The sequence below is a fragment of the Clinocottus analis genome, unplaced genomic scaffold, assembly GCF_023055335.1.
Source record: "Clinocottus analis isolate CAN_PGR_092001 unplaced genomic scaffold, fCliAna1.0.p SCAF_7, whole genome shotgun sequence".
Classification (NCBI taxonomy): domain Eukaryota; kingdom Metazoa; phylum Chordata; class Actinopteri; order Perciformes; family Cottidae; genus Clinocottus; species Clinocottus analis.
Window position 1 is genome coordinate 14242937 of NW_027176229.1, and position 22887 is coordinate 14265823.

Genomic DNA, 22887 nt, shown 5'->3' on the forward strand with positions numbered 1-22887 from the left:
GAAAAGAGTAGAATCCCCAGGAGTATCTTGGTTGAAAAAGAAAACTGAGATGAAATGAGGCTTTGATATGACGATGACATTGATAAAAACTTAGTGCAGGAAACAGAATAGAACACCGTCTTAGGCAGACCACTATGAAATCAGTGGTATGGCATTTATTATATATTAATTCATGTCAATTATATGATTTTATTTGTTTGTAAAAGATGAATTTAAACAAAAAAACATAATTCAATGATTAAAATGTTCAACATGCATCAAGCCAATTCACCGTGAAGAAAATGGTAAATGTAAATGAATGTCAGATAAACAAGTCTCTCATTCTGCAAAAAAATATGGAAATTTAAGCTATGTATCAGTTTTTTCTATAAATATAAATTATAAAATACATTTATTGATTTTTAAAAGTCTTGCCTCTTTTACTTAACTAATACAAAGATTAGAGGAAACAAAAGCTGTACATGTGCTCTATCTCGTACAGAGGCAATGTAGAAACTCAAAAACCCGACATAAAACTCCAATCAATTGCAAAAATTTAAATTATGAAACAATTCCAATTTTAAATATCTAGCTGTTTTTTTTTTTACTTTAATGTTGGAAAATTAAGTTAATTAATTACACATAGTAGCCAACAAAGTAAATTACTTCATTGTGATGTTGGCAGAAAATATGTCTTTGAAGCATTATTACCAAGGAACTGAGGTAAATTATGCAATATGTTTGTAAATATATTATACAAAATGTAGATATGAATTCATGAATATTAAAACTTAATACTTGAGACATGCAAAAAACTAATTCAATCTTTTGAAAGTTGAATTTCCTAAAATTGGATTAACAAGCAGAAACTTTTAAAAATATTTTTATACAATATATTTTATTAATATAATATTTGTATTTAAATCTGACATATTACTCACCACATTAAATGAAAGCAATCAATTTTCAAGCCAAAGACAAATTTGATTGGTTAATTGTTCACTTTGATTTCTCTATAGTGAATATAAAAACTGTATTACCATTGCTAACAGGTGATTGTTTTCATTAGTGCTTCTTTGTGTCTACCTTGACCCCAGCTTCTCCACCAGTCATTTCTTCTGAAAAGAAAATTATTAAGTTGCTGTCCTGTCAAAGTACATTAATGTTGTGAGTCAGAGTGATTTTGAATTATTCTAAAAGCCATTCAAATTTAATTAAAATATTTGTAAGGTAACTTTGTAATCCCGCTTACTTGTGAACATGCATTGTGGTGTCAAAAGCCCATCATTTATCCGAGCATAATTTTCTTTTCAGTGGTGTCTCCACAATACAACATTGAGTGGAACACTGGTGCCCCCTAGTGTTAATTATATGACCTTTTGATTGGATCAACACTGATTGGAATTATGTCCAATCAATATTACTTGGCAGGAAATACACTTTCTTTCACAGAGGCCTCTACGTGTTTCACATTTTTTATTTCACTCACCTGCTGTGTGTGGTTAAAAAAACACTGGATTTGATACATATTTATATTATTTTAAACTATTCCCAACAAGTTTACATCAACAATCTCCAGATAAACTTGATAAAGATTTTTTTTTTTTTTTTAATTTTTTCATTTTCAATGTTATTTGTGTTTGTGAACCGGATATTAGGGTAAATTCTACTAACTCTTATTTGGTCCTTGCTTATACCATCTTGAAGCGAGCGAGCGAGCGAGCGAGCGTGTGTGTGTGCGTGCGTGCGTGTGTGTGTGGAATGCTCCCCTATCCAAGTATCTCAGTAGGTGTGAACTTTAGTCGGTGCAGACAGTTAGATAATCCTTTATTGGTCCCACAGCGGGGAAATTTGCAATTTGCAGTGACATACAATCTAGTTTTCTGGTATTACACAACTCCATGGCTATAACTTAAACTGTGCATTTTGCGGCCATCCCCTTTCCAAAGCCATGCTCAGGTCACATATCAAACTGTGTTCTTAAAATTATTGAAAAACAAAATATGCAGTCTTTACGGGTTTTGATGTTGATAATTGCGCCACTTGCCACAAACACTTTTATTTTCCCTCTTGCAAGACAGTCCTGCCTTTTTGCCAAATAAATGTATTGACTAACACACACACACACACACACACACTCACACTCACCACACTCAGTGTGCACAGCCACTGTCGATTTTTTTTCCCTTAACTACATTGCCTGAGTGAAACTCCATCATGAACTTGTACCCTCAACTCTTTCTCTCATCTTGGAGCTTTGGAAATTAAGTTATTCTCATCTGGCAAGGCTCCCTCCTCTCAATCCCCTTGATCACAAAGAAGCCGTCAAGCTAAAGATATGAAAGCACCCCACAACAACCCCAAAGCCCCTCCAATAAGCGCGCCATGTTTCTTATGCAAATGCCAAAAAGAAGCACTTACAAGAGGACTTTAAAAAGTATGGAGACCCTGTCAATGTAGCTGGGTATTATAACGCTTAGTTGCTAATTTCTATGGGTCAGCTGTGGAGGAATGGACCTGTCAATCATTTTCGCATGTAGCAGAATTTGTCAGTCTACAAACAGGGATACTTTGCCGTTGCTATGGAGACTAATCTGAGTCCGCAGCTCCCACTGCACCCGCTGTCCACATTCTGCGTGTTGACACCATCAGGCAGTTTCTGAAACTACCTGATCACACATTTAGCTGGAGGCTGGTGAAGCCACCGGGAAGCTCTGAAATGGGGTTCACTGTACTCGAGGTCGTTGAGAGGGCTCTGTCACTCTCTCTGAGCTGCACTCACTCACACGCATTCATGCAGATACACAGAAACTTAAAAGAGAGTATTTGTCATCCATTGGAAAAAAATATACACAGGATTTATTTTATTTTCCATCCACTAGGCCTGTTGTGACTACTTTTTAAAAAACTGCAATGGTCTAGACTCCATTACACACATATAAATATAAATATTTTTGGCAAATATTTAAGCATCACATGTAATATGATATCAAATTAACATCATACCACACAGTAAACCAAAAAAAAACAACACTTAAAACAGAACTGCTATTCAAATGTTAAAACGTCCAATATCTTTTACACGTCAATACAAAAGCCCATCGGACATAAACAACCGAGTTTCTTCAAAAATATCCAGTATAATATGGGTCGTTATTATTTTTTTCAAAATAGCCACAATGCAGGGGACAGCCAACGAGAAGACACATATTTGCATGATGGGGAAACCTGAGTGTATAGCTTTCTAAGAGGGACATTCCAGGTTGTCTGTTTAAAATGCTGTGCATAGATCCTATACTTTCTCCCTGCAAATCAAATATTCATGCACTACCTTGTTGTCTCTAGTCCTGAGGGTAGAGCTGGAATTACATATGCCTCACACGCATCTTCATGAATCATATATCACTGTATACCTACACACACTCATAGTGGCCATTATGGAGTCCACACGCATACCTACGTAACGAGGTTTGTATGAATGTATATCTACACGTGAAAACAACTGTCCAGCTCTCGAGGTTTATTTAGAGCATATGGACAAGGGTTATGGTTCTCTGCTGAGCCTGGTGGATGAAACCTTAATGCCACTGTAGCACTTGAGCGTGAATGAGAGGCTGGTGAGGGAGCGAGAAAGAGTGGGAAAAGAGGAAGCGAGGCAACCTAAGGGTGGGCTGTATGTGAGTGCGGAGGGGTGTTTTCACGTTCTCAGGGCAGCGGCCTTTCTCGGTGCCATGATAGGCTCTGCAGCCCCCTTCAATTAAGCAGGAAAATTGATGTGTATCATTAATTATGTCAGTAATATCATAAATCATCACTGGGTGCAGTAATTAATTATTTTCTACTCGTGTGAAGAACATGACAGAGTAGAGATAAATAAGGGGAGAGAAAGCTAGAGTGGAATTGTGGGGGAGGCGTTGGGCGGGGGGAGGAGGGGGCCGGAGAAAGGGAGGACGGAGAGAAGGGAAGGGGAGGGACGGGGGGCTATTCGTCCGTCAGTAACTGGGGGGGTACACTCACACGCTCTATTTACCGGACCATTGGGATGTGACAGGAACGTGACAGCCCCCCTCCTGCTCTCACTTACCAGCTTTCTCATAGAGGAACGACAATTAGGCCTGAACGAGACAGGCACTTCCTTGAACAGATGCTGGCGTTCCCTGTGAAAAGCGCCCCTGTCCTGCCTCTGAGGTTAAGGTGTGTGTAGCAGTTACCATTGCCTCTAAATGAACTAACAGACCTGTGATGGACCATTTATAATCAAAGGGCAGCCTTAGAGTAAGTACGCCTGTAAGGCCAGTGAAGCTTGTCTAAGGAGCTGAATGCATTGTATTGTTCAAGTCCTTACCACCTATATGGGAAATGTGTTCGTGGTTTGTACGCAATGGGTCAGAAGCTCCATTCTTAAAAAGCTTACCTAAGTTGTGGTCAGCAGGCATAAGTGTCAAATATTTTGTTTTACCATTTATATTATATTCCCACAAATAAATTGGTATGATAGAATACAAAACAATGTACTTGTTAACTGTTTAACAGGTCTATATCGTGATAGTGATATCAGGAGTTAATTATTTTTCGTTATCTGCAGTTATTAAAATAGATAGGAGAATTTAAAATCTAATCATTGTTTTCACAACAGGCAATTTATTCTAATTTCCAAGTAACTTCTCACAGGTTACAGGACACCCTCGGCACAACTAGTCAGATGTTGGATAGTCTCTTTAATCGTATTTGATAAAATGGCCACTTGAATGAAAAGCATTTCAATTGATTAAAGAAGAAAAGAGCGAATGAAGAGCTCTCTCTAAAAGGTTATCAAAGCAGAACTCAACATTCTGGCTGTGCACTCTGTAATCATTCATGGAGCTTAAAATGTTTTGTCTCATTATTTTTCAGATGTGTACAGGACATGCCACCTGGGCTCTAAATTAAAAAAAAGAAGTATAATCTGTCATAACTTTCTTTTTTTTCAGCAATATCATTTCAGAAGCTAAAACAGAAAGGCAGATATCGTGTATATTTTACATAGCTGTTTGTAAAGTCCTTTAAGTGGTCTACACAGGAACCAGCCAAACACCTGCAGTACATGCACTCTCTGTATCGTGCTGCATAAAGTCTACAGCGGGAGAAAGGTGATGGAACACCGACTGCAGCCTGGGAGATTTCAAACTCCGTTGCCTTCAGCTCAGTAAGTGCTGACTGACTCACAAGCAGTGAGTATGCCTTCTCCTAGACCTTTGTGGATGGAGAATATCGATTCGGAAGACCGGGAGGAGATGAAGGGAGGAGAACCTGTACTGAGAAAAAGTAAACACCGATCCAGATGACAAAACACTGATCACCCCAGAGACCTAAACCTTCCCTTCTCTCGCTTTCTCCATCATTCTCCATGACCTTTGGCACCCTCACCTAAAGCCATGATCAGCCCCACAGTTTTTGCCCACTGTGTCTACATAGGTTTGTGCGTGTTTGCAGGGGAGTCGTCCATTCGGGCATGTGAGCCTCATCACTGCCGCTTGAATACATAGAGGTATGTATTCTCAAACATTTTTAATGTGCAAGTGAGGTAAGGCAGGAGCAGCGTTGAGCAAGAGGGGTTTATGGAACACAGGCGTCTAAGCCAGTGTTTAATATCAAGTGTGCGCGGCGGAGTTTAATCAATACCAGGCCTCTTTTGTTCCCAGCCTGCAGAGCAGAGCAGCGGCCATTCACTCCAGAAAGGTTAATGCTGAGGGTCAAGTGATTTCACACCCACACCAGGATCCTCCATGTCACCACAGCTACCACGCCTCCAGCCGCCATAACACCAGCATCCTGATTTATGGGCTGTGAGAGGGTGATGAGGTGGGGTGAGGGGGGGCAGTGTTATTTTATGATAATGCTGTCCCTCTGTACTCCCACAAATGAAGGGAGTGAGAGAGTGAGAGAAGTGAAGCAAAAGAAAGGAGAGGGAGCAGACTCGACCCCCCTGCACCCACGTGGGTGTTTTATTTATTTTTTCTGTTCACGTCTACTCTGACATGGTTCTTTTGTTTCAACCAACTGGCTCTACATGCAGACAGAATGGTAATCTTTATTGTAATAATTGCTCTAAATGTGCGTGTCCACTCGTGAAAGGGCAGTGACGCTCGGTACAACAGCAGTGAGTTAAGATGGATTAGAATATCAATTCTACCATTGCTGAAAGATTACAAATCTGTGAAAACTGTTTATAATGCCTATCAACATATTAGACAACACATGTTTTGTCATTTGCCTTTTAATCAAGAAAAGAAAAGATGTAAATATCCCATGTGAAGTCTCACTGTCCGTGTGAATAAATCTATGTAGTGGGGGTGGTGCGGTTAAAAAGGTGCCAGTGAAGGAAGAGGAGCAAGAGGAATTAACATGAAGACTTATCTCGCACGGGCCATTATTTAAACCCTCACTATTCTAAACACACCACCCCTCCAATGAGAAGGACAATAAATAATCCTTCCAAATAAAATCTATTCTGTGCAAATTCTCCAGGATACAGCCCATCATTATCAGTAGGAGGGGACAGACAGCAATTAATAATACAGCCACCCGTCTCTATGAGAGCATCCATCTTATTTTCATTAGGCCTATTGCTGCGTATATACGTGTGCCAGCTTGTGTGTAAGTATGTGCTTGTGTATGCATGTGTATGTAAGAGGGACTGTGTAACTGCATGCATATTTATGTGTTGTTGAATGATTCCACCCAACAACATTCCCTTATAGTCCAGCCTTTGCTCCTCGGGCCTGGATGTATGCTGTTTGAGGTAATTTTGTGTGATCCTGCCTTTAATTTTTAAAATGCCTTATTAATGCTCGACAAGAACCACCTTTAATTTGCTTCTCTTGATTTCCTGTGTTTTTTTTAATCTTATGTTTGGAGGCAGTATTCTCTCTCCAAAAGGGCAATTGCACTAGCATTAGCATCCTCTACGTCTCTGGGGTTGACAATAGCAATTAGCTTCAATGACGGAGCGATATGAGAGGCTGCTGATTGACAGTCGCCCCCAGAGAAGGGGCTGACTGAGGTGACAGCTGGGCTCTCCACTCTCCCTGGCTGCCCCAGGCTCTGGCCCTGTGTCATCCCATGCGCTAGCCAAATCTTTCCTAAACAGAGTCACATGTCTAGTTGTATCCTGTGTGGTGGCCAAAGCCTTCCCCATCACTCAAGCTCATGCCTTGTTATATCCTGTGTGTCAGTTTAACCATTCCCCCTTAGTTCATGTCTGTTTCTTGTTATTTAAACACAGCACAATATGACACACAACACTGACCTTTCTTATTCCCTTTCCCTCGTCATACTGTACGTGTGTGTGCTCATCCAAAGAGTGTGTATCTGAGTGTATGATAGTGTGTGTATGTTTCAGTATTGTCTCTTACAGCACAGCCTCATGGTTCGGTATCTCCTCTATGTCAAAGCAGCAACTGCAGCAGCCCTGACACATCAGTGAGTGTTTCTTCAGTAGAAGCCCGAGGAAATGAAGCACTCCACGTCTATTGATCCCCCTACACTCCACCGTGCATCAGGGAGACTTTGTTTTCACTGCCTAACAGAAACACAGCTCCATCAATACTGTACAGTACTCCTCGGCACCAGCTCCTCTCCTCACACAGTAGCGTCCCAGGAGGCCTGTGATAGACTCCACTAACTGTACACAAACTGTACAGAGAGAGAATACAATATGTTTGTGTGTGTTGTGATGTGTTTGTCAAAGCGCAGAGGGGGCCCTGGGATGGCAACGGCAATTTAAGGAGTATAAAAGACATATTGGCAACAATGCTTTGTGAATGATGTATTATGTAATCTGCCCCCAGAGTATATCTCTTCTACTCGATCTCCCTCATTTTTTCTCCCCTTCCATCTTTCTAGCTCTGTTTTTCTCATCTTTATCTTCCTCACTCTGTTTGTGTGTGTGTGTGTGTGTGTGTGTGTGTGTGTGTGTGTGTGTGTGTGTGTGTGTGTGTGTGTGTGTGTGTGTGTGTGTGTGTGTGACTGTAGTAGGGCTTTCAAGGCTCACTTCCACATGCATCAAAATAAGTGCCAATAAACAAATCACTGCACTAAACGGCATCAAGGTCACATCAATCTGAGAACAACAATGCTGACTGGTTTCACCAGAGTCTATTAGTTGAGAGGGGGAACAAGCAGGCACTGGGCCAGTGTGTGTGTGTGTGTGTGTGTGTGTGTGTGTGTGTGTGTGTGTGTGTGTGTGTGTGTGTGTGTGTGTGTGTGTGTGTGTGTGTGAGTGTGTGGGTGTGGGTGTGGGTGTGTGTGTGTGTAAGGGGGAAAGAGACCTCTGTCAGCACTGATAGAGCCCAAGCACTCTTATTTATGACCTACTGTACTCCATGTTCAGCATTCAACCTTCAGCCTGAATACAGTAGGAGGAAGTGGGGACATGTTGTCCATCTATGTATACACTCTGCAGTCATCTGAGACAATAATTCTGGTGTGGCAATTTGACAAATTATTTATGATTAACTAATTGATAAATCAAATGAATTTTTTTTAAGCAAATTAGTCTCACACACACAATCAAACACATGTACACACACACAGACCAATCCATAAATGCATCCATAAAAATGTAAATATTAATCTACCTCTTCCACAAATTCAAAAGTTCACAATGCAGAAGCTTTGAATAAATATTTATAAATTGAATACACATTTAACATTAACAAAATTGGTTGGAAATAAATTCAACTCTGAAAGTAAAACAATGTTTTACAAAGACAAAAATAATCTGTTAACCTGACAAAACTCTATAGTAAACAAAGAGGGTAAGACTGCAATATTGCACTTTGAATGTAGTAACAATGTATTCAATACCACATATTTTGTTTTTGTCTGGTACATGCAATGCTGTCAATCTCAGGGTCCAACAATAAGGATTCCTGATGGCCCGAGGCCAGTGAAAAGTTGTCAGGCCAGTAATGACAATCAGCCAGTTACCCAATCAGACCAGTGCTCTAAAAGTTTGCTGAGACTTCCCTCGGCCCGACCCGTGTCTGTAGAGCGCACTGCATCGAGACAGACACAGGCAAAACATAAAATTGAGTTGAGAATAAAGACTTTTGTTATAAAAGTAGCGTGGCTCTTTTGGGGAATAGCTCAGTGCGTACTGACTGTGTAGTCGAGCAAGACAGTGAGAGATAGTTTTAAGGAAGTATAATAGTTTGGATATCTTGAGTTTCAGTCTGCTTATCCACCGCCTTTAAACCTATCCTTCATTCATTGGATAAAATCATCTGCAAGTGGCCAATCTTTACTCTCTTCAACCAAACCCATTGGGGGCTCTCAAACTCCACAGAAAATATCCGACCCACAGCTTTCATTTAAACAGACATACATTAAATGGTATTAATAGCACACCACTTAATGGATCAATTCCCTCTGTTTATGTAAAGTGGAGTGCAAGAGAGAAAGCAGTAGAAGACAGAGAGAAAGAGAGAGACAAAAAAGGAGGGAGGGATAAAGGGAGGGAATGAGATATGGTAAGATAGGGAGACATATTTTCAGTATGTGGGAGAGGTGTGAGTGGAAAAAGCACCTTATTAAATGACAAGCTTTTCCTGGTTTGCACTAATTAATTGCACACTGCCACTGACTGCTAATTTGCTGGGGAAAATGCATCCCAAAACCAAAGGGGGCTCCTGCTTGAACTTTGCCTCAGAAGCACCTAATTCACCGGTGACTGCAGCTGTGTCTCCTCTCCTGGACTGCAACACTATTAAATTAGTGCGCCCGGGCCATCAATTTAATAAGCGCTGGAGCAGATCATTTGAATAAGGACAGTATTAGTATTCTAGCTGAGCACAACTAAGAGCAGCTGACCTTTTTCACCGCCGAGAAGATCCTTGAACACATCCAGCTGAATCAGAGAACACGGTAATAAGCCCGTCAATGTTTAACAGTGTCACAAAGAAGGATTATTTTGCTCCCTCTTCTTCAGCCCATCACCCCCACCCTCCATGGTAGTGCCAGTTAGTCTATAAAGGATCTCAGCAATTCAAAACAGAAGTACGGGCGCAGGGGGAAAGGTAAGAAGGGAAGCCCAGGGGATACAAACATGTGCACATAATGCAGATACAGATTTATGATGAATTGCACTGTTGTCTGCATGATTCCATGTGTGTGTGTGTGTGTGTGTGTGTGTGTGTGTGTGTGTGTGTGTGTGTGTGTGTGTGTGTGTGTGTGTGTGCGTGCGTGTCCGGACACCATGTGCACCCAAGTATACCTTCCAGATCCAGAACTGATTTATGTGAATGTTGGGGTGTTGAATTGATCAGTGAACATCAAAATGTCCTGTGAATTCCCACATATCAAATCAGATCGTGACCCTTTGCTCCTCCGTCTTTAGCTGCTGATGCACACCTGGGGGACACCCTATCAAGCACTGTTGTGACACATACTGTATCTGTTTTGAACAGTACCAGGGTGGATTGGCAGGATAGTGAAACATTTGTGGAAGTAATGCATTGTGCTGTGAAATAGATCATCTGCAGTGACAGTTATGGTGCCTGTCAGACCGTAGAGAAATATATTTAACTAGCCTTTTGTCTGCATGAAATAAACATTGCAAGGGAGGTTAAATGCTTAAACATTTGACTGCTTGGCTAAGAATCAAACACTTTCTAAGTACTGCAGTAATGAGCATTTGGTAAATAATGTTGAAAAACAAAGTGAGGCTCATTTGAAATAGTGTAGACTGCAATCTTACTCTTTGCAGCCTTGCCTTCACAGAAATGCTTCAAGTTAATTTTGTCACAACACAGTAATCAATACAGGGCAGTGAGCACAACACACCAGGCTTCAAGGGTAACATGGAAAACAAGGTCTGTGACTGGTCATATGACTGCCACTACTTGGTATTTATCCAGGGATATAATAAATAAACAAGAAGGCATCTCATTCACTCACCATGCAGCACTTAAATGCTGAGGACAAGAAAGATCCATAAATAATGGGGGAGTTAGATGGTAGATATGTGTTTGGCCTGGGAAACGTCCGGCTCTGTGTTTTATGGGGCTAGTTGCAATGTTGATGAATATTTGCCGGTTCGGAATCATAGCTTAATGTCAGCCCACAATTTGTTGCAATTAGTCGGGTGATTTATAGGAATGCCGTGGCCGAATGCATGGTAACAATTAGCACAGCTTTCTCTCTGCTTTTTATTAATGGGGTGTCGCACCAGAAGAAGGTTTTAACCGAAGCTAGTACGTCTGCAGGCCTCTCGGTGTGTGGCAACGTCCAGCAGCTGAGATGGAGGTCAGACGAACCCAGTCCAGCAAAAGCCACACAGGCTGCTCAAAGAGATTTACAGTCACCCTTATAATACATATTGCATTTTTTCTATATATGTATTTTACATATTAAGACTTTAGTTTTCCAGTGACAACAATTAAATGACAATTAAATAACATATTGAATATAAAACATTATACTATATAGTTTCCTAGTACAATTATAATTGATTAAAAAAAGTATATAAAAAATAATTAAATGCTATTATTTTATGTTTTATGTTATTATATATTACGTTATATATTAAATGTATGCATTTCGTAAAATAATTTCTAGTTCTTATAAGCGGCATTTGGCATTTAAGTATGTACTTTTTCACGACGCAATGAGAGAAACATTTAAAAAGGAACCAAACAGCTGTTCTGTCTGGCAATAACAGGGTTCAAGTGGAGCGATGTGCCCCTAAACGGCTAATAAACGGCACAAAATGAGCCTGCAATTAAATTTATACACTTGATTGCACTGCTGTCATGTCCACTACAGGCTTATCGAACACCTGGGATCTATTTCCTAATAGAACCTTGGGGAGAGTGGGACAAAGGGGGGGAAAGAAATGAACAAAGCAATCTTTTTCCCCCTCTGTATTTTTGACGTTTTCTCAGACATTTGTTGTGGATCCTCTTCCTTCGTGCGGAGGATTTGAGGTAAAAAAAAAAAAAAAAAAAGACAAAAGAAGGTTCTACACAGCAAATTATTTTTTCATATATTTAAATTGGTGTATTCATTTTTAGTCATTAGTAAGCAGCGTTATGAGTCATACTTACAAAAGGTTTATGTTTGTGGATTTAATCAAGAGGAGTATTAAAAAAGGAACAATCTTTAGAGATGCACTGCATCATGTAATCTTAAATCTCACACCTTTCTAATTTTCCAGTATTTTTGAACAATTGTGCATGGAAAACACAAAGTAGCATAAATGTCTATACATGTTATTTGTGACCTGTCTCGCCGAGTTACATGCGTCAATACATGATAATGAATAATGTTGTTGCAAATCTAATGAAATGACAGATTCTCTACTAACTGACTCCATAAGCGCTGACACCGCACTGCAATACTTCTCAGCCCAGCCTCAACACTCATTTCATCATGAAAAAAGGTGTCAGCACAGCAAATTATAATCGTTAATAAACCTTTATTTGATGGTGCTTGACAAAACTGTTACGATCCTGTGAAAATGCTCATCTTTTTTCTGTCTAAGTAGATGTATTCTTCTCACTATCATCTCAAGCTCAGTTTGCATACATTAGAGCAGGCAGTGTATGTCCTTCTCCAGCATGCATATTGACCTATAGAGAACATACTGGCCATGATTAACCAAATTCAATTTTAAAATTTAATTTGGTTAACATGGCCAGTAATAAATAAATATTTTTTTATTGTATTTACAAAACTGTGAAATATGTATTTTGTAGTAAAAACTCGACACAACAAGTTCCATTCTAACAAAAACAATAAGTAAATAACTAAAATATGAAGATGGACACAAGATCTATAATAACAGTGATAAAACTGCAAGCACACGGTTCGACTTTGTGAACAATAAGAGTGTTGACTACTTTGGACTTAAACTAAAGAATCAAACACAGTGTTCTGTTTCCTCATCTACAGAAATACTTCCTTCTCCCTAAGTTTCCTTCAATTAGCTAATTACACTGGGCAATTTCAGAGAGCTTGGTTGAGAGGAAAAACTCACGTTTTGGGGGCTCTGAGCCCACGATCTGTCTCTGACCACTGCTAAGTCATAGAAAGTATGTGGCAGGGGGCCAAAAATAATTTTGCTAACCCTTTTTTAATTGTGGGAGGGTCATTCACAAGGCCCAGTAGAAAGCATTAACCACTGAACTGCGACTGACAAGGCCAGGTTTCCCACCAGCAAGAGGCACCTTGCAGGCAAGCCAAGAACTTACCAAAAAAAACAGAAATGAGTATGCTATTAAAAGCCATGCTTTAGTGCAAGCTGGCACTGTTTTATAATTATAAAAAAGCAAGTATCAAATGTATTTTTGTTAATTGTATTGTACTAAATATAAAGTAATAACTTCAAGGGGATTCAAATATGACATTTCTGTGCCGGTAACCAAAACCATAAATAATTTTGTCACCTTTTTATTAGATTTTGTTTGCTAATTTTGTGACCTTGTCGAACAATTATTTGCCAATCTCTGCCTTTTTCTCTACTTACCTGGTTCACTGAATGGCTAATGGTATTTTAAGTTGTCCAAATCATTAGAGCTTTTCTCAAGTAGCCGCGAAAAAATTGGTTCAATATGTTTCACAGTTAAACATTTAACAAAGCAACTTTCCCAGGAATTCACAATATTCACAATATTTTAGAAGATTCATCACCGAGAATGTAGAAATTAAGAAATATACATTTTATTTTTTTCCTTACGCTGGTCTTAAATTATCCTTTTTTTGACAGCTGACTAACAATCATCATTACAGCTCACCTGTGAGAATGGCCATAAATCTTGTTAAAATAACCAAAACCGTCTCTCGTGCTTTTTTCCCCACAAGAAGCAACCTGTCTGCAAGCACACACCATCTGTACATAGTTAGAGCCGTATGCACACAGATGGCAGCAAAACACTCCCAAAGTTGCTCCGTCCGCATATCTAACCTTACAAAGCAAACTAATTAACAGTAAAACGTAGAGAGAAGGAAGGAACAGTTTGAAAGAGTTTGCAATGACTCTAATGATGGGGGAAGAGAGGAGGGGGACAGAGAGAGAGAGAGAGAGAGAGAGACAGAGAGAGAGAGAGAGAGAGAGAGAGAGAGAGAGAGAGAGAGAGAGAGAGAGAGAGAGAGGTCATCTATATAGCAATGCCAGAGGGATGGAGGGGGACTTCTCTTCTTCTACTGAGGCTCTGGGTTTACTGCCCCCTTTAAGATCCATATTAAATGAGGGCTACTTATCGCCAGCCTCTGTCCCGGCACACAAGCCTTTAACAGCATTGTGCAGGGCATAGGGCAGGCAACAGAAAGGGGGGAGATGAGTGTTGTTGGAGCTGAAAAAGGAGGGAGGAGCCTTGATTTGCCAAATAGGATATTGCTCAAAGCGCTTCCTGTTTCAAGCCCTTTATACGTCATCCTGAGGTTTAGTGGTCACTAATGTGAAAGTTAAGTACACATTATTTTGCTCAGGTTTAAATATATCCACAGTTAAATCTGTCAGTTAACAGAGTGGTTAAAACTGTATCAATACTATATTTGAATCCACCTGACTAAACAGCTTTAATCTGTGTGCCAGCTGTGTACTACTAACTTTAACTAAAAAACAGATATTTAATTTATTTGCTACCAACCAGTAAAGGATGTGTGTGTGTACGTCTGGTTGTTGTCTTTTCATGAGACTGTGTACCCACTCTTGCGGTGGACTACCATCTTGATGAAATTCATTTTGTGAAAAGGAGGACAACTCCTTGGAAAGTTAATTAGTAGAAAACAAGCAGCATAAAAAGCCGGAAACGAGAAATGACCCAGCTGCCAAAAGTAATATAACGTTTTTTTTTTTATTTATTTCATTATTCATTTGTGGATGTGTTCAGACAGAATTAATAATAGAAAGAGCTCAGAGAAAATGTTTGCGCTGGTACCCTATTACGAGCAGGCCAAGTCCAGTGGCACAGTTAGTTAACATGCACAAATGTACTGCCCCTGACAAATAACATATCAAGCAGAGCTTTGGATTATTTAGTGCTCCCAAACCTCTCTCTTTCAATTCTCTGCTTTTCATTTAATTGTTTCAGTCAGGGTGATGGTTGCTACTCCCTGCTACCTTCATGGAAAAATAATTTAAGAAAAAGCAACAGTAATAAAGCAGTCATCTACTGCCAAATACTGTGAGCGCTGTATCACAATAATCCCAATGTCTATTGCTCCGATTTCATAATAACATGAGCTGTCTATTTCTCCATGAGAAAACGAGTAATGAAGCACAGAATCAATTAGAAGTCCCTTTGGAAAGTGGAATATATGCTGTTCCATTACACACTTCTTTTTTAGTACAAACATTGCTCTGCATGATATTCCCTGATCTGGCCTGTGTTTGCTTTTTCTCACTGTTTACTGCAACACTTCCAGGCCAACTCACATTTGATTTTCCCTACTGAGATTCCAAATACACTCTCAATACATGCTCTGGAGAAAATGAGGCCGGAAAAGAGTAGTGGCAAATCATTCAAGGCTGTCCAAAGAGCTATATTACAAAAGCAGATTTTATTTTCACTTCCAACACAGACATCTCTGATAAAAAGCATGTCAAAGGCAACTGGGATGACTTTTTTTTCTTTCTCTTGGCATATTATTTTTCACTTATCAAATGTGTTTCCCTTACCAGCCTCCCAACCACAACCAATCCACCCAATTCCTGGCTTTACTATATTAAGGAAAATTGAGAACGGATGGCGAGGGACAGAGTGCCTCATTGGATCAATCTATCTATAGAAGATGGGGTTTACTTGGTGCGTGGTGTGGGTGGGCAGGGAGTTAAAAAATAAAAAGGAAATAAAGAAAATAAGAAGAGAGCCTTGGCCATGTGTCAGTTGAGCATTTTACATTGGCCATACGTAAAGGCATTCCTTTCTTCCCCTCCCATTTGCCACTCAAAGCACCACAGCCACATCCATGTGTGAATAATCACACAGAGGGCCTCAGAGGTGCCCTCGCCGCCTTACAAGAGGCTGGGTGCAAGGGCAGATGGGGGAGGCGCAAGTTGAAGGTGTGTGTTTGTGTGTGGCGGAGGGGGCGTGGGGGGTTGTGTCATAAACGTTAACACGTTGAGGATTTGGATATCCTCACAAGCTTGTCTCATTAGCTGCTAATTGGCAAGACTTTCCCCCGTCTTTTGTTCCGCATAACGTTTGTCTTCAAGATGATGGTGAAATACATAGTTCAAGTGTTCCATGCTGCGGCGAGAGAGTTACGTCCATTTTACAGCAACATAAACACTTCTGTCCTACCATTAATCTTAAAACGTAACCGAGTGCAAAACTAAACGCTCAACCCGCTCAAACAAATTAGCACAGAGATCAAGGGAGAAAGCGAGATAGAAAAATAAAATAGAGAAATAACAATGAGTGCGAGAGAGAGAGCAAGAAGCAAGGACAGGGGTTATGTTTTTCCCCTTTCCACCTTTTCCAACTCATTCACTTTTCCCAACTGGGAAATAGTAGAAAAACATCAACACAGCTAAACAGCAAAATGATTACTAAATCTCCCCCTCTGTGCTGGGTCCAAAGCAGACATATTGGAGTTGTCATGCAGTAGTATGGCCAATACTTTTGTCAAATTATTCTGAGTATTGCACACTTTGACACACATTAAACAAGACAACAAAATACATAGGTGAAGGTGTATTTGCCTACAGGCATAAATAGCTTGAAAGAAAGACAGGAAGCAAGAAAAAATGAGAAAATGGGTCTCCATATTAACAACCCAGTTTCCTGGCAGTCCAAGTGAATTACACATTTACAGAAGTAGCCACTCCAGTCTGCATGAACCCTATCCTCAAGGCAGAACCTGGTTCTGATGATTTAAAATGGAGAGTCATGTGTGCACCTTGAGGATTTTTTCTGCCATTGTGACTATCTATCTGTGTCTTCGTCTGTATCTGACTGCCTACATCTCTCTCCCTCACTTGTTCTCCACGTTTGATTCCGCAGAGATGTAACTGTGCCCTGAATGCAAATAGGGATCGGGGTAGATGGCAGGTCAATTGTCCATTCCTGTTATTTTGGAGGATTTTTTTTTTCAAAAGAAATGTCAGGATTGGATTTCTGGACCAAGTAATTCAGAGCAACTATGGCTGCTGTAATCTATTTTAATGGACAGCATTAAATTGAATAGGCAGAGCTATATGTGTCTCCATATCTGCAGAAGGATTTTTATGACAAGTTGAAGAACAGAGGATACTTGCTTTAACTGACAATGGTATAATGTTATGCACTTTAAAAATTCCAGACTGTGTTCTTTATTACTAACAGGTGCATGATGTCATTACAATGATGCAATTTATGTTTTTAAGTTGTTTTAGGTTATGGAAAGAACTATGTGTTCACCGATGAGGAATGAAGGGAGCGTCTGAAGAATGCTTAACTCATAAATAGAACCATAATTACCAACAGCATGCAGAGGGAGACACTGGAAAAACAATACAAAAGTAACATGATGGTTGCAATTACGTCGAGAGTGAGAGTTCTGCTTTATGTTAAAAGAGATGTCAGAGAGGAAGAGAGGGTTAGGAAGCTGGGTCATAGCCCTCATATGCTGTTTAACGCCGGACTCCAACGCCCAACCAAGGTTCATAACTCATGAAAAGACAAAAAAGAAAAAAAGGGGAAGAAATAAAGGAAAAACCTAAGCCCTCAGCTCAGTCCTCCTTCAGTCCTTTTTGGGAAGGACAACTTCTTTTCTATGAAACATCTCCGGTCAAAATTGTGCACAATCTTAGAAATAAAAACTTAAGGAATCATAATAAAGACAAGATAATTTAGTCTTTGCTCACAACATGCAAGGATCAAAGTAACCACATCTGACTAAAGACATCTCGCTCCTGTGAGTCCATGGGACTCACAAACGGCCAGCACATCAGTCCATGGTTTCATCCAACATCCAGCAGATCAAGGGCCTCGAACTAAAGCAGTACTGACACTGACCTCACTGAGACCGAGCAACTGAAACAGCCCTAACAAGGTATTAGCAGGCACCTCTGTATACCCTCCAACTCTCAGGCCGGGTCTAAAGAAACACAGCTGCACGGCGTGTTTTCCAGGGCGGAGGGCAAACCTGCAAGCAACGTGGTGCCCCTGGCTAAGCTCAAGGGTGCAGCTGAAAGGTCAAGAATTCAAAGCAGTGGGGGGCAAAGTTTACAAAGAATTTTTTTTCATGTCACTTTTCACTTTTTAACGTAGCCCATTTATTACTTTTAATGATTCGATATCAATGTATCATTACCATCATCAGGTAGGTACCTTTTTTCCTCGGACATCTATTTAATGCATATACGAGAAATATATGCATTTGGTATAGTAATCTTATAAGTTCAGTTTGCCCTCTAAGACTGTTGTATAGCTGTGTGTGATTTTGTGTGTATGCATGTGCAAGCACGTATGGCGGTCGTCTCTGTGTGACTGTGGGCGTCTGGAGGAGAGAGAAGCCTCATCTGTTACCAGCCCCAGCTCGGCCGGCCCGCCGCATGAAGTAGAACGACAGGGTGTCACCGCCGACGACAGTGATGGATGCCCTAAATTCTGTAGGCAACTTGGGCAATTGGACACATTAACAACAGGCACCTGCTTTCTCCCGTACAAATCTATTAAAAGATAACAGCAATGGCGGCTCCCACACTATTAGTAAATTATAGCTCTGTCTGAGTGCGAGGTAAGTGTGGGCCGCCCTCCTCCCACCTACTCCCTCCTACTCTCCTCCGCTACTTGTCTTATTGGCAGTCTAATAGTGCCACCGAGTGGCAACAATTTATAATGCTTTTCTAAAATGTGGAGCATTATTCAAACATGGACATAAAGTCAACGGGAGACGAAGTTTAGTCAACGGTAATCATTCAAACCCTCATCCAATGTTTTACGTCTTATTTATCTTTTTTATATTTAATGAATTGACAATTAATCTAATTACATTTATCAATAAAAGTATTATCATAAACAACAAGTGTTATCATAAAGAACAAATCAAAATGTGTTATCCAAAACACAAACTTCTTTGATACATTAATTGTGCAATCTCAACACAAATACAAAACCAAAACAAACATCAAATATTCACACATGGTGCAAGTTTGATTGTTGAATTTTGTTTGGTGATAATTTCTGGGGTGATGGTCGTTAAATAGTTTACATAATGATTTACAAAATTGTTGTTGTTCTTGACACTTTCCGGCGCCTTACAGATTTCTCCTGCAAGCTATTTTCCATAAACAAGGGCTGAGATCTGAGACAATGTGGCTGGTATAAAACCATTATGACCTACTCAATACCACCTCTATTAAAACCTTAACAACAGACCAGTACTCTCAACATGACACTATTATGACATGTTGGGCTAGAGCTCATGTACGTCACATAAACGTGTGTCATATAAATTTTCTTTGGGTGCATTTTTCTATGTCTGTGAGGGAGGGGTATGTGTTTGCGGGGTGGACACGAATAAAAGGAGGACAAGACCAGTAAATACTTTTACAGCAGGCAATTTGTCAGGATGTGTAAATGTCTCCAATTCCCAACAGCACTGGAGTAAAATTTACAGTCACTCTGAAAGTGACAATGCACAAAAAAGGACCACTTTTTACTCTCTCTCATCTCCCTCAGACCACTAAAACCTTCCCATAAATCTCCTCTGGCCCCCCAGATGTCTGCTGTTGTCAGATATCATGCCTTGACAATGCCTTCCACCATCATTGTCTTGACAGAAATATGATATGTGAAACTGCAATGTCACATCACTTAACATGATTTAGCCTAAGCTAGCCTGCACCATTTTAATCAATCAAAAATGTCACCTTTTTCCTTGTAATGATGGTAGAGGTATAGGATCCTGGTGTTGGGGTGATCTATAAGACTTATCTTGGCTACTGATTTATGACTACTGCCTGCTAATGTACTGAAGGAGCTTCCTTCCTTCCTGTCATCAGGGTTTCTATCAAATTGGCAAATAAGTAGGCCAGTATTACCTCATGGGTAGGGAGGAAGACACTTCTTGCTGTGTGGTAACCCCATGCATATGATATTAAGTGTCTTTGAAACCTCTACAGAATATTTCTTTTACTGCGCCGCCAGAGAATAATTTAGACCCTGTTGCACTCCATGCACTCAGGTACTTTGGACAAACATGTCCATCAAATGTCAGACAGAATATATGGTGGTTTCTAATGGATTCTGTGCGCTTAGTTGCTTCCACATCTTTAGATCAAATGTCTACCTTTGCCAAATGCTCTGGACATGCTCAAGCCTCACTGAAAAGCCGTGGCTTTCAAGCAAACAGAGTTTTAACAATATACCAGATTGTTAATTAGATTGTATCCCAGTAATTTCCAAATACTGCAAGACCTACCAGACATAACAATACATTTACCAAACACCAGAAAACTTTATGTTTGAAGATGCGTTATAGATTGTATCATAGTAAACTGACAGTAAATAAAAAACATCGACGTGAGCAGCAAAAATATATAAATCTGATAAACAAGGTTTCCTCTCTAATGGATTGATGACAAAATACATGCTTTCCCTTCATAAGACTTGCAAAAGACAACAACCTAACACACAGTCAAATCATATTTACTACCCAAATCATATTTACTACCCAAGTTTAAATAATGGATGAAAATATCAAATCAGTCAGTTTTTTAGACATCCACAGTGTGAAATAAGACCAACAAACAGTACACAAAGAAACTTGGATCTGTACCTGTGACCACGATGGAGTGACTGGATCCACATGCCAGGAGCTTCACTCTGCCCAGCCTTGCCTCTGTGAACTCTCTCAGATGGGCTTCCTCTGGACCGATGTGCCCTGGCCTACCATGCCCAGTCTGTCCAAGCTCCCCACTGCCCCAGCAATGCAGATCCATATCCATCTACCACTGTATGTCCTAAGAGCACAGACAACGAAGAGGGATGTGTTTTCGCAACATAGTAAAAGTAAACAAAGTTTGCCTGGTTATTTTTGCAACTTTAACTTTGCTTTATTCATAAACAATACATTTTCTCAGGTTAGAACTACAGTTAGGAACTACAGTTCCTGACCTGAACAGGTATTTATACAGCAGCAGTTTTGCATCACCTACATACGCCTCCTGGGATGCTCAAATGATGCTGCAGGCATAATCGGTCACAAGTGTATGAAATATGTGGTTCCACATACATTATGATTAAAAATAGTGTTTAGCATCAAACCACCAGATTCTGAATTTCCCAGCCTTATTTGTAGTGGATGTGATGCAGATCACCAATATTCTCCCCAACATGTTTATTTACAATCTGCCCTCTGTGCTAATTGGAACGTGACCCTGCACTCACATGCAAACACACATAGGAAGCTAGGTGAATGTGAATGCAGACACGCGCAGGCACACCCCGTACAGCAATATTACCAGCACAATTCCATCCGACTGCTATTGGAATTTTCCGAAAGAGCAAACCAATAGATAACCTATTACAAAACTATAACAGATCAATAGCTAATTTCTTTGCATTGATTACCACTTGGACATTTAACATGCGCCCTGTGGCCACAATGTGTGTTCTGCAAGCTTAGATCCCCATTGGCCCTCATGAGTATTAAAATTATTGATTCAGACAGAGGACTAAAAATGTCAAGCTGTTCATTAATCTTAATAAAGACTTGACTTGACCAAGGCACCCTTTTTCCCAATGCACGGATACAACCTATCCAACTAGGGGCATATACATGACAAAGATTAATGAGCTTCTACTGAGGGATGTGATTTAAGTCTTTGCCATTAATAAATCAATTACAAAGGAACACATTTTTTTGTATAAATGTGCTTATTTTTTACCTAGTGTGAAACTTAAGACAACATTTTTAAAACATATATTGACTGCCCGATAGTGAAGAAATAGAGAACTTTCAAAGACACTTCACAAAACAAGCAGCACTGCAACAATGAGGTATTTCTGTGATATGAAGCTCCATCTGCGGTTATGCTATAGATGCTCTCCACAAATGTGCAGGTACCATCTACCAGCACTTTCATCTCTGTCTCGATGAGCTGTAAAGCATGCAGGGCTCTCCTTAGCTTAATAAGGGCCCAAAAACAGGATACACATAACAAACAAACAAAAAATGTGTTGTATAGTTTTGCTTTCTGCAAATATATTTAGGCAACACTATCTTCAAATATACGTTTTGCACAATTAGTTTGGGGGGTAGGTTCAACGTCATTTCTGATTTTCCACGAACAAAATGAGGTGAAGAGTTGGAATCTTATACTTACCGCAATTGCACACAAAAATAAAAACATTAATGGAAATTTAGAAGACTAGTTTTAGTATGCAACTCTGAATGCAAAACATACACAACACCAAAGAGGAAGATAAGGGTAGAAACACACGAAGCAGCACAAGGCTACTGCTCAGGAACTAACCTGTGCCAATGTTAAATGAAACTTTCAGTTCACTGTCTTCCTTTTCTGTTGCTGGTCGCTTTGTTTTCGCACATTCGTCGCACTTGGTTGTCTTGTGAGGTCCTGACTTCACCCTCCTCCTTCTACCCTAAATACACTCACCCCACCACACTGGCACGGTAACTGTCTCCATGGCGCCTTCTGTTTACACAGCACACTGGTCAGTGTTAGCCTATTAACATCCAAACGGCGGGAAAACCATTTGAGGTATTTAGGAGAAGCACAAAACAGGCGCACAACAGTATGATAGCCATTTCAACATGTCTTAACTGTGTATTCCAAACTTTAACCACAGACAGTACACAGAAGACTACGTGTGTAGACTCCATGTCCCTGTGCATGACCTCCAGCGGGCTTGGTTTCGGTGCCATTCTTTTTGCAACAATTGCAATGCGCTTTGGCGCAGAGTTTCATGCACTTGA

General features: G+C 40.1%; 1 protein-coding gene across 2 annotated transcripts in view; it reads right to left on the reverse strand.

Annotated features, from left to right (window-relative positions):
• Positions 1 to 22624, reverse strand: part of LOC137779037 (uncharacterized) — a 281596-nt gene extending 258972 nt beyond the window's left edge. For both annotated transcript variants that reach the window (XM_068566488.1, XM_068566487.1), the window contains exons 1-2: positions 22427 to 22624; positions 20728 to 20911 (exon numbers count right to left, since the gene is read on the reverse strand). In XM_068566488.1, the coding sequence (XP_068422589.1) occupies positions 20728 to 20759 (32 nt within the window). In that variant the 5' untranslated portion in view covers positions 20760 to 20911; positions 22427 to 22624. The remainder of the gene's footprint in view (positions 1 to 20727; positions 20912 to 22426) is intronic.
• Positions 22625 to 22887: the final 263 nt, after the last annotated feature.